Genomic DNA, 14,891 nt, shown 5'->3' on the forward strand with positions numbered 1-14,891 from the left:
TTTTCCTGCCTGCATGTCTGTCTTAAAATGGTTGTAAACCCTTACAATCCACTTTTTACTACAGGTAAGCCTATAATGGAGGCTTACCTGTAGCTATCGTGGATATTTTCTAAACCTGCACGGTTTAAGAGATATCCCCTCTATCGGCATGTGCTGAAGTCATTGGCAAATGCGCACTGAAAAAACGGCACGTTTGTGCCGCTGCTTCAGCTGATGTGCCGCCACCAGGCTCCCGAGTGATGTCATTGTGGATCCGGACAATCACAGCGCTGGAGCCAGCAATACCTGGAAATACCTCCAGGAGTGATGTTGCGGGGCGGAGCAGTGTACAGGAACCTCTGCGGGGGGCTGCGATCTAAAGGGAGTATTTTAGAATTAGCTAGTATGCTAAGCATACTAGCTCATTATACCTTTGTCTTGTAGTCCTTTTGTTGTTTTTGTGCATTTACAACCACTTTGAGGCAGCTGAATTCCAGGAAGTAAACGTTACATGAGTCATCTGACTTTATGCAAAACAGCTGCAACTGAAATGATAGTGGGGTAATTTTGAAAGCGATTTCTCAACAAAGTAGAGCGTAGAGACATGGATGGATTAGGGAGTTTGCTTTAAATAAAAATTAAATAGCGTTTTTAATTTGTGGTGTTCAGATACAGTTTAGTTCTGCTTTAAAGTGGATGTAAACCAGATTCATGTTTGTGCTGGGCACATATCTTCAGTGTTTCCTCAACTCTCTTCAAAGCACTGCTTCACTGCTTGTAGCTGTCTCCTGCTCCGTTCTTCTGTTACCATCCTGATATGTTCTCTGTCAACTGAGATAAAAGCAGCCCAGTTGTGTTGGGGTGGATGTTATAGATTAGCAGCATGCTAAACTATTTAACCACTTGCTTACTGGGCACTTAAACCCCCCTCAGTCCCAGACCAATTTTCAGCTTTCAGCGCTGATGCACTTTGAATGACAATTGCGCGGTCATACAACACTGTACCCAAATGAAATTTTTATCATTTTTTTCCCACAAATAGAGCTTTCTTTTGGTGGTATTTAGTTACAGCTCGGAGTTTTATTTTTTGCTAAACAAACAAAAAAAATGCAAAAAAAAAAAAAAAATCATGTTTTAATAGTTTGTTATAAAATTTTGCAAACGGGTCATTTTTCTCCTTCATTGAAGTGCGCTGATTAGGCGGCACTGATAGGCTGCATTGGTGGGCACTGATGGGCTGCATTGGTGGGCACTGATGGGCTGCATTGGTGGGCACTGATAGGCTGCACTGGTGGGCACTGATAGGCATAGTTAAGGCGGCACCGATGGGCACAGATAAGGCGGCACTGATGGGCACAGATAAGATGGCACGGATGGGTGGCACGGATAAGTGGCACGGATGGGTGGCACGGATGGGCACTGATAGGTACCACAGATAGATGGGACTGATGGGCACTGATAGGTGGCACTGATAGGTGGCTCTGATAGGTGGCACTGCTGGGCACTGATGGGCGGCACTGCTGGGCACTGATGGGCGGCACTGCTGGGCACTGATGGGCGGCACTGGGGTGCAGCACCTTTGAGGCAGATTTTGGGTGGCACTGCTGGGTGGCACTGTGGGCACTGCTGGGTGGCACTGTGGGCACTGCTGGGTGGCACTGTGGGCACTGCTGGGTGGCACTGACAGGGGGGCACTTACTTTATTTCAGGATGGCACTGCGGGTGGCAGGTGGGCACTGGCAGGGGGCAGGTGTCCTCTTAAATTGCTGGCCGTGATCGGGACTGATGTCCCGAACACGGCCGCCGGCGATCGGCTTTTTTTTTTTCTCCTCGCGCTGTCAGCGCGAGGAGGAATACTAGCCGATTACCGGCTCCGTTTTATCACATGATCAGCTGTCATTGGCTGACAGCTGATCACGTGATAAGGGGTCGGGATCGACCCCTTACACGGATCGGTGATCAGGCGAGTCTCACGGACTCGCCGATCACAGAGCGCGCCGCGCGCGCCCCTCAGGGGGCGCGCAGGCCGCTCGTATCCGGGACGACGTCAATAGACGTAGTCCCGGAAATGTGGGTCCGCGCTGTTGCCGTCATTTTGCAATAGCGCGGTACCCAAGTGGTTAACAAGCAGCTCTGAAAGCCTCTACCTATGTGGAGTGGGGGAGTGTGCATTTCCTCCAATCAGCTGTCTTGGCTGTATGCCCAGGATTCACTGCAGTGCTAAAGGGAGAGAAAATCTAACAGGATCTGAACATTCTAAAGAATATATAAAGCTGAAGACAGCAGATATACATGTAAAACATATAGGGAGATTTGTTTAATCTCTGTGTATCATCTGAGGCAGTTCACTTTACTGGGTATATATGAGGTTTACAGCCACTTTTACTTTATTTTTAACAGATGAGGGTCCAAAAGTCCCCTATGTGGTAGCATTTTGTTTTGACATCAACGGTCTATTGGTCCCCTGATGTCTCACTAGTCTTCCAGTAGACAGATGGACCATCCATTCGCCGGACTGCTTCCACTTGACAGATAAAAGTTGGCTTTCAGGTTTACACCCATTTAAACCCTCAGCCATGTTGATGGCAATGAAATAGTTAAATACCTGATTCACTAAACTCTTTCTGGGTAAAAAAAAATAAAAATAAAAAATTATAGTTATACTGTAAAACCTAACTCTGGGAAATTTTTAAATTATCCCTTCCAATGTGGCTTGTTTTGTCTATGGAAGAGAAGTGGTTTCACTTACTTGATTCCTCCAGTGGTGGTCTGTAGGCGTTAGGGATGAGCTTCGTGTTCGAGTCGAACGCATGTTCGACTCGAACATCGGTCGTTCGTGCGTTCGCCGAATTCCGAACGTTTGGGCCGTTTGCGGCAAAATTCGTGTGGCCCACAATGCACTGCGATGGCGCAATGCATTGCTGTCTCACGATTGGCCAAGCATGCACTGTGACCCCGCATGCTTGGCCAATCGCAGCGCCAGTAGCGAGGAGAGCAATGGTTGGCCACAGGCATCCTGCCTGTGGCCAATCATAGCTCAGGCTGTGTAGTGCACGCCCCACACTATATAAAGCTGCCTTTCAGGCGGCCTCGTGTAGTGTTTGTTAGCATCTGAAGCAGTGGGTGTTCTGTGTACCTTCAACACAGTTACACACCAATCGTTTTTGGCTGATTTACTATTTTGCTCTTGTGTTGTGGTTACTGTCTGTGCCCTGACCGCAGTATACACCACTATATTCACCTCACCTATATAGCTAGTGATCTAGCTTTAATAATAGAGCTTGCAGTCAGTAGTGTTAGTGCGTGCTGTCTGCGTGCTCTGTACCCAGTACATACCACTATATACACCTACATAGCTGTTCTCTATTTGAGCCCGATTGTCATTTGCTGGAGTTATTGGAAGTTGTGTGTGCTTCCAGCACAGCACAGTATACATCTGTATATACTCCTTTAACTCTGCTGTTTTCTGGTTATTGTCTGCGTGCCCTGACCGCAGTATACACCGTGATATTCACCTCACCTATATAGCTAGTGGTCCATCTTTAACAATAGAGCTTGCAGTCAGTAGTGTCACTCAGGAGATAGTGCGTGCTGTGTGCGTGCTCTGTACCCAGTACATACCGCTATTATCCACCTACATAGCTGTTCTCTATTTGGGCCCGATTGGCATTTGCTGGAGTTATTGGAAGTTGTGTGTGCTTCCAGCACAGCACAGTATACATCTGTATATACCCCTTTAACTCTGCTGTTTTCTTGTTATTGTCTGCGTGCCCTGACCACAGTATACACCGTGATATTCACCTCACCTATATAGCTAGTGGTCCATCTTTAACAATAGAGCTTGCAGTCAGTAGTGTCACTCAGGAGATAGTGCGTGCTGTGTGCGTGCTCTGTACCCAGTACATACCGCTATTATCCACCTACATAGCTGTTCTCTATTTGGGCCCGATTGGCATCTGCGGGAGTTATTGGAAGTTGTGTGTGCTTCCAGCACAGCACAGTATACATCTGTATATACCCCTTTAACTCTGCTGTTCTATAAAAAAGGCATCTGCAGGAGTTAGTGGGTGTTGTGTGCCTCCAGCACAATATAAACTACCCAACTACTGTTTTACCCAACTCCCTTCAGGCCATTACCATGTCTGGAAGGCCAGCAAGGAGAGGCAGACAGGCGCGAGCCGATAAAAGAGGGCAAGCAGGCTCTGTGTCTAGAGACAACAGTGCTGGTCGTGGACGCGGTGCATTGTCATCAGCACGTGGCCATGGGACATGCTTGTCCTTTTCTGCAGCTGGACATGTTGAACCGCAACATGCCAACGACTTGGTAGAGTGGATGACCAAGCCCTCTTCATCCTCCTCATCCTCTCTCACCCAGTCTCAGGGTAGTAGAAAAGCAGCTGCCAACACATTGTCGTCCCTCCTCTCAATGTCATCATCAGTGACTCCTTCCCTAAACCCACCACGTCCTCCTGAGGAGTCTCCTGAACTCTTTGAGCACAGTGTTGGGTACATGCTCCAGGAGGATGCCCAGTGTTTGGTGGGCTCTGATGATGACACTCAGCTAGAGGAAGGCAGTAGCGTGAGCACAGAGAGAGGGGATGCTCAAGAAGGACAGCAATCTGGCAGTCATGTTCCACAAGCTGCAGCATACTGCCAGGTTTGCTACAGCGATGAAGAGGGAGGGGATGATGAGGGCACTGACTCCACGTGGGTGCCTGGAAGGAGGGAGGAGGAGGAGGAGGAGGAGGAGGAGGAGGAGGAGGAGGCACATGTCCAACGAGGCAGGATGCCCTCCGGGGGCCAGCTTAGGGGCAGCACACCGACTGAATCACACCGCAGAGCTCCGCCTGCGCAGAGCGCTTCCTCTGCGCGTTATTCTAAAAGTTCTTTGGTGTGGGCCTTTTTTGAGACGAGTGCATCAGATCGCACCGCTGCTATTTGCAACATATGTCTCAAGCGTATCTCACGTGGCCAAAACATCAGCCGCTTGGGCACCACATGCTTGACCAGACATATGTTGACCTGCCATGCAGCTCGTTGGCAAGCATACCTCAAGGACCCACACCAAAGAACAAAGCGGACCTCTCCTTGCTCCTCATCAGCTGGCATCTCCAACCCCACTAGACCTTCAGTCCTCTCTGAAACCTGCTCTGAGAGGAATGAAGGTGTAGAATTAGGTGTGTCACAGCCAAGTGCTTCCGGGAACTCTGCTAGTGGTACATCCACGTCCGATTATAGCAGACAAATGTCCCTGCCCCAGCTGCTGGACCGGCGGAAGAAATTTACTCCCAGCCATCCACATGCCCAGCGGTTGAATGCTAGCTTGGCTAAATTGCTAGCACTTCAACTGCTGCCTTTTCAGTTGGTAGACTCGGCCCCCTTCCGTGAGTTTGTACAATGTGCGGTTCCTCAGTGGCAGGTCCCCAAACGCCACTTTTTCTCATGGAAGGCGATTCCGGCTCTCTACCGGCATGTGGAAGGCAATGTCCTTGCCTCGCTGGACAGGGCGGTCAGCGGTAAGGTGCATATTACCGCTGACTCATGGTCCAGCAGGCATGGACAGGGACGTTACCTGTCTTTCACGGCCCATTGGGTCACTCTTCTGGCTGCTGGGAAGGATGCAGGACAAGGTGCAGTAGTGTTGGAGGTTGTTCCGCCACCACGCCTCCAAAATGCTACTATTGGTTGTGACACACCTCTCTCCTCCACCCCCTCCTCTTCTTCTTCCTCCATGGCCTCTTCCAGTGCTCTGTCCTCAGAACCAGCGGTGCTCCGTAGGCGTTGCAGGGGCTACGCAAGTACGCAGGCAAAACGATGCCATGCCGTGCTTGCGCTGGTTTGTTTGGGGGACAGGAGCCACACTGGGGCGGATGTTTTGTCAGCTCTGCAGGGGCAGGCCGAGAGGTAGTTGACGCCACGCCAGCTTAAGCCAGGAATGGTGGTTTGCGACAATGGCACCAACCTCCTCTCCGCCCTCCGACAGGGACAACTGACCCATGTGCCCTGTGTAGCTCACGTCCTTAACCTGGTGGTGCAGCGGTTCTTGGGCAGGTACCCCGGCTTACAGGATGTCCTGAAACAGGCCAGGAGAGTCTGTGTGCATTTCCGCTGATCATTTAATGCCAGTGCTCGGCTGGCTGAGCTCCAAAAGGAGTTGAACCTGCCCAAGAACCGCCTTATATGTGACATGCCCACCAGATGGAACTCAACATTGGCCATGCTGCAGCGGCTGCACACGCAGCAGAGGGCCATCAATGAGTACCTGTGCGACTACGGCACCAGGACAGGGTCAGGGGAGCTTGGTTTTTTCTCACCACGCCAGTGGGGCATGATCAGGGATGCATGCACTGTCCTGTCACCGTTTGAGGAGGCCACAAGGATGGTGAGCAGTGACAGTGCATGCATCAGTGACACTATACCTCTTGTCCACCTCTTGGAGCATACGCTGCGTGGAATAATGGACAGGGCACTTGAGGCAGAACAGAGGCAGGAAGAGGAGGACTTCCTTGCCTCTCAAGGCCCCCTTTATCCAGACAGTGTTCCTGCTGTGCCACCCATCACACAGGAAGAAGGTGAGGAGGAGGAAGAGGAGGAGGAGGATGATTGTGTCAGCATGGAGGTGGAGGCTGGCACTCAGCATCAGCAGCAGCAGTCTTATAGGGATGATTTACAGTCCCAAGAAACACGTGGACTTGTACGTGGCTGGGAGGAGGTAGCTGCGGATCATGTTGTCCTTAGTGACCCAGAGGACTCCGGACCGAATGCCTCAGCTAACCTACGCTGCATGGCCTCCCTGATCCTGCAAAGCCTGCGGAAGGATCCTCGTATTCTTCGGATCAAGGAGAGGGACCATTACTGGCTGGCCACTCTCCTTGATCCACGGTACAAGGGTAAGGTTGCCGACCTTATCTTGCCATCGCAGAGGGAGCAGAGGATGAGACATCTCCGGGAGGCCTTGCAGAAAGCTCTGTGCAACGCGTTCCCAGAGACTGGGAGGTCACAAACTCCTGGTCCTGGACAACGTGTTGCTGAGGCATCAGTCAGAAGGAGCGGTGGAGAAGGTGGCCGTCTGACTGATGCTTTCAGACAATTTTTTAGTCCGCAGCCCCAAGGTATGATTGGTTCCAGCACCCATCGCCAGCGTCTAATTTACATGGTGCAGGAATACCTAGGGGCAAGGTCAGACTTGGAGACCTTTCCCACCGAAAATCCTCTGGCTTACTGGGTCTTGAGGATGGATCACTGGCCAGAGCTTGCACAGTATGCAATTGAGCTACTGGCCTGTCCTGCATCCAGCGTTCTTTCGGAACGCACCTTCAGTGCTGCTGGTGGCTTCGTTACCGATCACAGGGTGCGCCTGTCCACCGAATCAGTTGATCGACTGACCTTCATCAAGATGAATCAGTCTTGGATCACCCACAGCTACCAAGCACCTGAAGCTGATGTAACCGAATAATTTTTTTTGAAATACCACATCCCTTCAAGACTGCCTATGCTGATGCTGAGTGACTGTCCTGTTATGTTGATTGTCTATCCTCTTCCTCCTCCGCTGATATGTTGGAAGAACATTTTTGGTTCTGGGTGATGCCAGCAGCCCAATTTTTCTGCCCCTGTTTAACAGGGGCGTTTAAGTAAAATTTTTGATGCAATGCTTTGCAGCAGGGCTAATTCCTGCAATAAAACTAGAGTGTATGGCAGAGGTTGCAGTGTGATGGCACCAGTGCCTAAGGCCCAATTTTTCTGCCCCTGTTTAACAGGGGCGTTTAAGTACAATTTTTGATGCAATGCTTTGCAGCAGGGCTAATTCCTGCAATAAAACTAGAGTGTATGGCAGAGGTTGCAGTGTGATGGCACCAGTGCCTAAGGCCCAATTTTTCTGCCCCTGTTTAACAGGGACATGTAATTACAATTCTTGATATAATATTTCACAGGAGGGCCCCTTCCTGTGCCCACCCAGAGTAACGGTGAGGACTTATAGTGTTGTGGCACCAGCACCACAACCACCAAAGGTCAATTTTTCTACCACTCTTCAACAATGGCATGTAATTACAATTCTTGATATAATCGTTCACAGCAGGGCGCTCCAGCGCCCACCAAGAGTCACTTTGAGGGCTTACAATGTTGTTGCAAAACCAACACCTTGTTCCGCCATTTCTGCAGAGCATATAGGGCAGGCCCCTACTTTCAAACATCCAATTTACAAACATCTCCTACTTGCAAACGGAAGGAGACAACAGCAAGTGAGATGAAAAAAGATGGACGACAAAACAAATTATACAGGGGTGATAACCCTTCCCTATGTTTTCCAAAAAGCTTAAAAATATTTTTTTTGACTGGAGCTACACTTTAAAAATGTACCAGTTGAAAATGACAAACAGATTCAACTTAACACAAGAAACCTACACAGTCCCTGTCTTGTTTGCACCGCCTGTATACTGCTGTTCTGAGTATATAGGGCCTGGGGGCCACACGCATTTCCTTTTTTTAATATGGGTACGGGGTTCCCCTTAATATGCGTACAAGACCCAAATAGGCTGGTAATGGGCAGGGAGGGCTACCCATGCCATTTTTCTGAATGATTTTCAACCATATTGCAGGAACCAGATATAACATTAAAACCGCAAGCAGTTTTAAATGGTGTTATTTCTGCTTAATGTCATTTTGTGCAGGGACTGTTCTAAACACGGGAAACACGTGGCACTTCACAGGCATACTACAGACACCCACCAGGCACCATATTTAAAGGAATATTTCACTTTTTTTCCTTTCACTTTAATCGTCATTAAAATCAGTTCTCCCGCCAAAACGGTAGTTTTTAAAACTTTTTTTTGCAGTGACCCATGTCCTCTGAGGCAGGAGGCAGGTCGCCAAACCCTTTTTAGGACACTATCTTGCATATTAGCTGTTAAAATTAGTACTTTCCAATTCGAACGTTCGAGTCCCATAGACTTCAATGGGGTTCTAACGTTCGTACCGAACGCGGGGGTCGTTCGCAAGTTCTGGTGCGAACCGAACCGGGGGGTGTTCGGCTCATCCCTAGTAGGCGTACACATCTAATACAGAGCTACAGACTCTGCATTGGTTTTGAGGATGTCAGGGCTTCAGACCCCAGGAGCATGGGGGAGAAGACACCGTGGGGACTGGTCTTGCAGCATGAAGGGTTGAGTAAGTAGATCTGTGTCCCCTAGACCTAAACAAGTGTTTGTAAAGGCTTAAGTTCTTTTTTTTTATGCATTTTAGCATTAGGGTGAAAAAAAACCTTGCATAATTGGCTCCCCTCCCTCCACCTAAAATACATACTTGAGCCCCAATCCCAATCCAGCGATGTGCCTGAGAGCAGAAACGCTACTCTTGAACACGTCACAGGATTCAGAGTAGGCAGAGGGAGCCATTTGCTCCTGCTGCTGTCAAATAAATCCTGTAAGGAGGGAGCAGGTGCAGGGCTGGGCCTCACTGTTTGTCTATAAGAGCACATAGCATGGCTCAGGATCGAGCCCTCAAAAGTGGCCTTATAGCAAATGGCTTGTTATGGGGACACTCAGAAGGGAAAAAGGAGCTAAGAGCACTGGCGAGGGACCCCAGAAGAGGACGTTTGGGGCCACTATGTGCACTACCATTTAACAGAGCAGGCAAGTATAACTTTTTTTTTTAAATAAAAATAATCAACAAACAAGGTATAACTTTACAATCAATCACACTTAATACTTGCAGTGCGGGCACAGCACCACCATAAAAGATTTCAATCATTTACAGGTGTCTCGGAGTTAGGCTTTAAAAGAAAAGCTGTTCTCACTGCCAACAACACATTATACAGTGCATAAACACACCACTTCTAAGCATTCCTTTTGCATGACTAAGGTGCTTGAGTTCTTCAACTCTGACGAGGTGTACTCACTGTTGCATAAATGTTACGTGGTTTGGTATTCTTGAGATCAGGTGGTGTTAGCTTGTATGCTCCCATAGTAGACCTTACATAATTCCAAGTGGTACACCTTAGTGAATTCCGATGACATGCAATTATACCATCCCAGTCATTCTGTCGTGCCGTCTCTAAAACATAGAATAGTAGTCTGTTATATATTGTCTGTTAACAAATGACAATCAGAACTGTTCCTAATTAGAGCATGTATAATTTAATAGGATTTACAAATTCCTTTCTACTTGGAACTAAAGAAATCCACCCAAAAGCTGAGAATGGACACAAACTCCCAGTCATCCAAAAATATAAAGCCTATGTATTTAATATATGCTAATCTACACATTTTGTTAGCCAAGACCAACGCTTTGCACTTACTAAATGTGCAACATAAGTCAGAGCATGTGCAAAATAGTAACTGTGCTGAATAACAGCCAGTGCAAAAGTTGCTTTTTACGACAGATAATACTGGAAACTTTCTCAACAGAAAGGTAATATAAACTGGAAAAGCTTTCAAAATAAATTCCTCCCTGTATCAGGATGGCCAGCATACAAAAGAGTGGACTGAGTGTCGACCGTGGTTGAAAAAATGCATTAGAAAAACAAAGGGGGGAACCACATGTGACATGTCAGACCCCTTCTTTTTTAGAGCCATCTACAGTATCTCACAAAAGTGAGTACACCCCTCACATTTGTGTAAATATTTTATTATATCTTTTCATGTGACAACACTGAAGAAGTGAAACTTTGCTACAATGTAAAGTAGTGAGTGTACAGCTTGTATAACAGTGTAAATTTTCTGTCCCCTCAAAATAACTCACACAGCCATTATTGTCTAAATAGCTGGCCACAAAAGTGAGTACATCACTAATTGAAAATGTACAAATTGGGCCCAAAGTGTCAATATTTTGTGCGGACACCATTATTTTCCAGCATTGTCTTAACCCTCTTGAGCATAGAGTTTAAGTCTGGAGATATGCTTGGCCTGTCCATCACCTTTACCCTCAGCTTCTTTAGCTAGGCAGTGGTTGTCTTGGAGGTGTGTTTGGGGTCGTTATGTTAGAATACTGCCCTGCGGCCCAGTCTCTGAAGGGAGGTGGATCATGCTCTACTTTAGTAGGTCACAGTACATGTTGGCATTCATGGTTCCCTCAAACTGTGGCTCCCCAGTGCCAGCAGCACTCATGCAGCCCCACGCCATGACACTCCCACCACCATGCTTGACTGTAGGCAAGACACACTTGTCTTTGTACTCCTCACCTGGTTGCCGCCACACACGCTTGACATCATCTGAACCAAATATCTTGGTCTCATCAGACCACAGGTCTTGGCCACCATGCTACAGCCAAGTTTCAAGGTCTTGTCAATCTTCTTATAGCCTAGGCCATCTTTATGTAGAGCAATATTTTTCAGATCCTCAGAGTGTTCTTCCAGTGACAAGTATGAGAGAGAGTGATAACACCAAAATTGAACACACCTGCTCCCCATTCACACCCGAGACCCTGTAACACTAAGGAGTCATATGACACCAGGGAGGGAAAATGGCTAATTGGGCCCAATTTGGACATTGTCACTTAGGGGTGTACTCCTTTTATTGCCAGCGGTTTAGACATTAATGGTCGTGTTTTAAGTTATTTTGAGGGGACAACAAATTTACACTGTTATACAAGCCGTACACTCACTACTTTACATTGTAGCAAAGTGTCATTTCTTCAGTGTTGTTACATGAAAAGATATAATAAAAAATTTACAAAAACGTGATGGGTGTACTTAATTTTATGATGCTGTATATAAACAAAATAATAGTTACAGAAAAACTAAGACAAGTTTTGATATATATGTTACGACTAATTACTTACAACCGATCAAAGTTTTTTTTTTTTTTCCTTTTGCAAAGCAGTGTCAGTATAATTCACTCCGCCATTTGTCCGATTCAAGCAATTTTTTGTTGTATATTTGCATATGTTCATATGCTATTGTAACTCATGGTGGGACTTTTGGTACTTAAAGCTGTACACACCCAAGTGGTCCACTGCCAAAATCCATGCTGCCATGGTCATCGTCCTCACAAAACTAGTAGATTAGTGTCTGCAGTCTGTCACAAATGTCCAACTTCCAAGGCTCAGCTGTGTTTACTGTATCCTTCTTAAGGGTCCTCCAAGGCACTGTTATTTGGCCCGATGTTCAAGGGAATGAAAAGGTCAGTTGTACTGGTGAAACGTTCACCAATCCCCCCTCTTTTCCGGTGGACAACAGGAGACTGGATCCAGCAAATGACTTTATTAGATATAAAGCAACTTTGACAAACTTGCTGGAGTGCACCATGGATGATCATTATGCTACAATTCTAGCATTGCTATGATCCAAAACATATCACAGGGAAACCTGGGTAGGAGCGCAGTGTACTCGAGGAACCCACTGTAAGGAACACAGCGAATGCAACTTAGTGCCCAAAGCAGAACAGCAGGCTCTTGTCACAGACTTGGACACTAAGCTGCAGGACTTGAGAAGAGACAGCGGCAAAGGGGATTTGAGCATTTAGACCCCTTTCACACTGGAATTGCAGTTGCGGCTTCTTTCAGGTGCTTATTTTAGTGTGAAAGGGGTCTCAGTGTGAAAGCACTCGGGCTTTCACATTGGGATTGCAGATGAGGCTTCTTTCAACCGCTTTACAGGCGCTTTTTTTAACGTTAAAGCGCCTGAAAAATGCCCCAGTGTGAAAGGGGTCTTAAAGTATATACTGGAATTCTCATCAGGAGTTACAATAAGACCCCTTTCATACTGGAGCGTTTTTCAGGCGCTTTAGTGTTAAAAAAAAAGCGCCTGTAAAGCGCTTGAAAGAAGCTGCAACTGCAATTCCGATGTAAAAGCCCGAGTGCTTGCACACGGAGATCCCTTTCACACTGGAGCGTTTTTCAGGCACTTTAGCTTTAAAAAAAAGCGCCTGTAAAGCACCTGAAAGAAGCCGCAACTGCAATCCCAATGTAAAAGCCCGAGTGCTTTAACACAGAGGCGCTGCGCTTGCAGGGCACCAAAAAAAGTCCTGTAAGCAGCTTCTTTGCAGCGATTGTGGCTCCTAAAGCGCCCCTTACCATTTAAATTAATGGGAAGCGCTTGAAAAGTGCTATTAGCAGCAGCGTTTTGTGAGCGCTTTTAACCCTTTATTTGACCACTAGCAGGGGTTAAAAGTGCCCCAATAATGCTAGAAAAACGCTGGTAAAGCGCTGCTAGTTTAAGCGGCGCTTTACGAGCGTTTTTCGTGCACTGACATTGTGAAAGGGCTCTTAGACCCCTTTCACACCAGGGCGTTTTGCAGGCACTGTAGCGTCAGAAATAGCACCTGCAATCCGCCCTAAAGAAGCTGCACCATCGTCTGTAGTGGGCTTTCACACTACAGCGGTGCGCTGGCAGGACGTCAGGGAAAAGTCCTGCCAGCAGCTTCTTTGGAGCTAGCGGGGGGTAAAAGTGACCCGCTAGCGGATGAAATGCGCCGCAAATCGGCGGTAAAACGCCGCTAAAAATAGAGGCGTTTTACCGCCCACGCTTAAAGCACTTGGGCTTTCACATTGGGACTGCAGATGAGGCTTCTTTCAAGCGCTTTAGGGTTGTAAAACGCACCAGTGTGAAAGGGGTCTAACAACTTATGCAAGTATACAGCGAGAAATTAATTACATATAATCAATCTTTATGCTGACTATATGCTCTGTAAAAAAGTTATCATTTGTATACATAGCTAAAGGCCTGACTAATTGTAAACAGTCATACAGTATTCTTGGATGTGGTAGTGTTTTAAGGGAAGAATAAATATTTAGGTAGATTACATACCAGAGGCAAAGGAAATGACAGGAGCAAGTCTTAAAACAGCTCCACGCGAACCCATCTTTTTAGCTTTGACTTTATTTCTAGAACCTGGAAATACAAAAGAAAAGCGGTATGTTTATAAAGATATAAGGCAGGTTCAAGGGTAAAATTCAGACTGTTAAACTAGACCATAATACCATAATACAGACTATCACATGCAAGTTACATTATTATTTTTGCTGTGCTCTGTATGAAAGTCAATTTCCAAAGAACATGGAAAACTGAAAAAGAACTGCTACCTTCCTGGCTGGAGGAAGCCTGCATATACTGTACACTAAAGCCTGGTACACACTTTCTATTGAATCGGCTGATGCTGCCTGACATTTGGCCCGTGTGTACTAGGCTTAAAGTGGATGTAAACACCCAAAAAATATGTTTTTAATTAAGGCTTGTCCCTTTTAGAGTATAGGATTTTCAAGTCATCTGTGCCCAGTCTTGCCACAAAGCGTTAATCCAGCTCTGAGGAATCCTCTTATCTTTTTTCAATAAGATAAAAACAAAGAAATAGGTGTCCATTTCTTCCCCCTTGCTGTGACAGGTGAATTCCTTATCTTATAATGCCTCTCTTGCACAAGCATGAGAGGCATTCTGTGTACTTTACATCCCCCTCCTTTATTCTTCAGCTCTCCCAGAACTGGCTGTTCCACACATCAGCATGATTGGGCATGTTGAAGTCATGTAGTGCCTTTCCTGGGTTTTGACTGGATGTTGTTGATCATGGGGCACCCCCATGGCTTCACTGAGGAGCCGATGCATGTGCCCTGTAGATGCAATGTCCGCCGGGCACCTGCAATCGCTCCTGACCGAGCCAGAGCGGGAAGGTGTGTGTAAACACACACCCCACCCCAATTCTGGCAGGGGAGCGGAGACAGATTGTGTGTTCCTAGTATAAAAAAACAAAAAAAACAATGATCGGTCTCCTCCCCGAGGCAGTCCTATCCCCCCTAGAGTTAGAACATGCTGAGGGAACACATTTAACCCCTTGATAACCCCTAGTGTTATCACCCCTAGTGTTAACCCTGCCAGTTATATTTATACAGTAATCAGTGGCTATTTTTATGTCTGATCGCTGTATAAATGTCAATGGCCCCAAAAAAGTGTCAAGTGTCCAATATCTCTGCTGCAATGTCGCAGT

General features: G+C 46.9%; 1 protein-coding gene across 1 annotated transcript in view; it reads right to left on the bottom strand.

The window, feature by feature from the left end:
• The window catches only part of WDR36 (WD repeat domain 36), a 119,842-nt gene that overhangs the window by 51,679 nt on the left and 53,272 nt on the right, over positions 1–14,891 (bottom strand). The window contains exons 11-12 of the mRNA XM_077462297.1: positions 13,721–13,804; positions 9,875–10,029 (exon numbers count right to left, since the gene is read on the bottom strand). Of these exons, the coding sequence (XP_077318423.1) occupies positions 9,875–10,029; positions 13,721–13,804 (239 nt within the window). The remainder of the gene's footprint in view (positions 1–9,874; positions 10,030–13,720; positions 13,805–14,891) is intronic.

This window comes from Lithobates pipiens, unplaced genomic scaffold (genome assembly GCF_037356315.1).
Source record: "Lithobates pipiens isolate NorthernLeopardFrog02 unplaced genomic scaffold, aLitPip1_a1.2 Scaffold_3, whole genome shotgun sequence".
NCBI classification, from domain to species: Eukaryota; Metazoa; Chordata; class Amphibia; order Anura; family Ranidae; genus Lithobates; species Lithobates pipiens.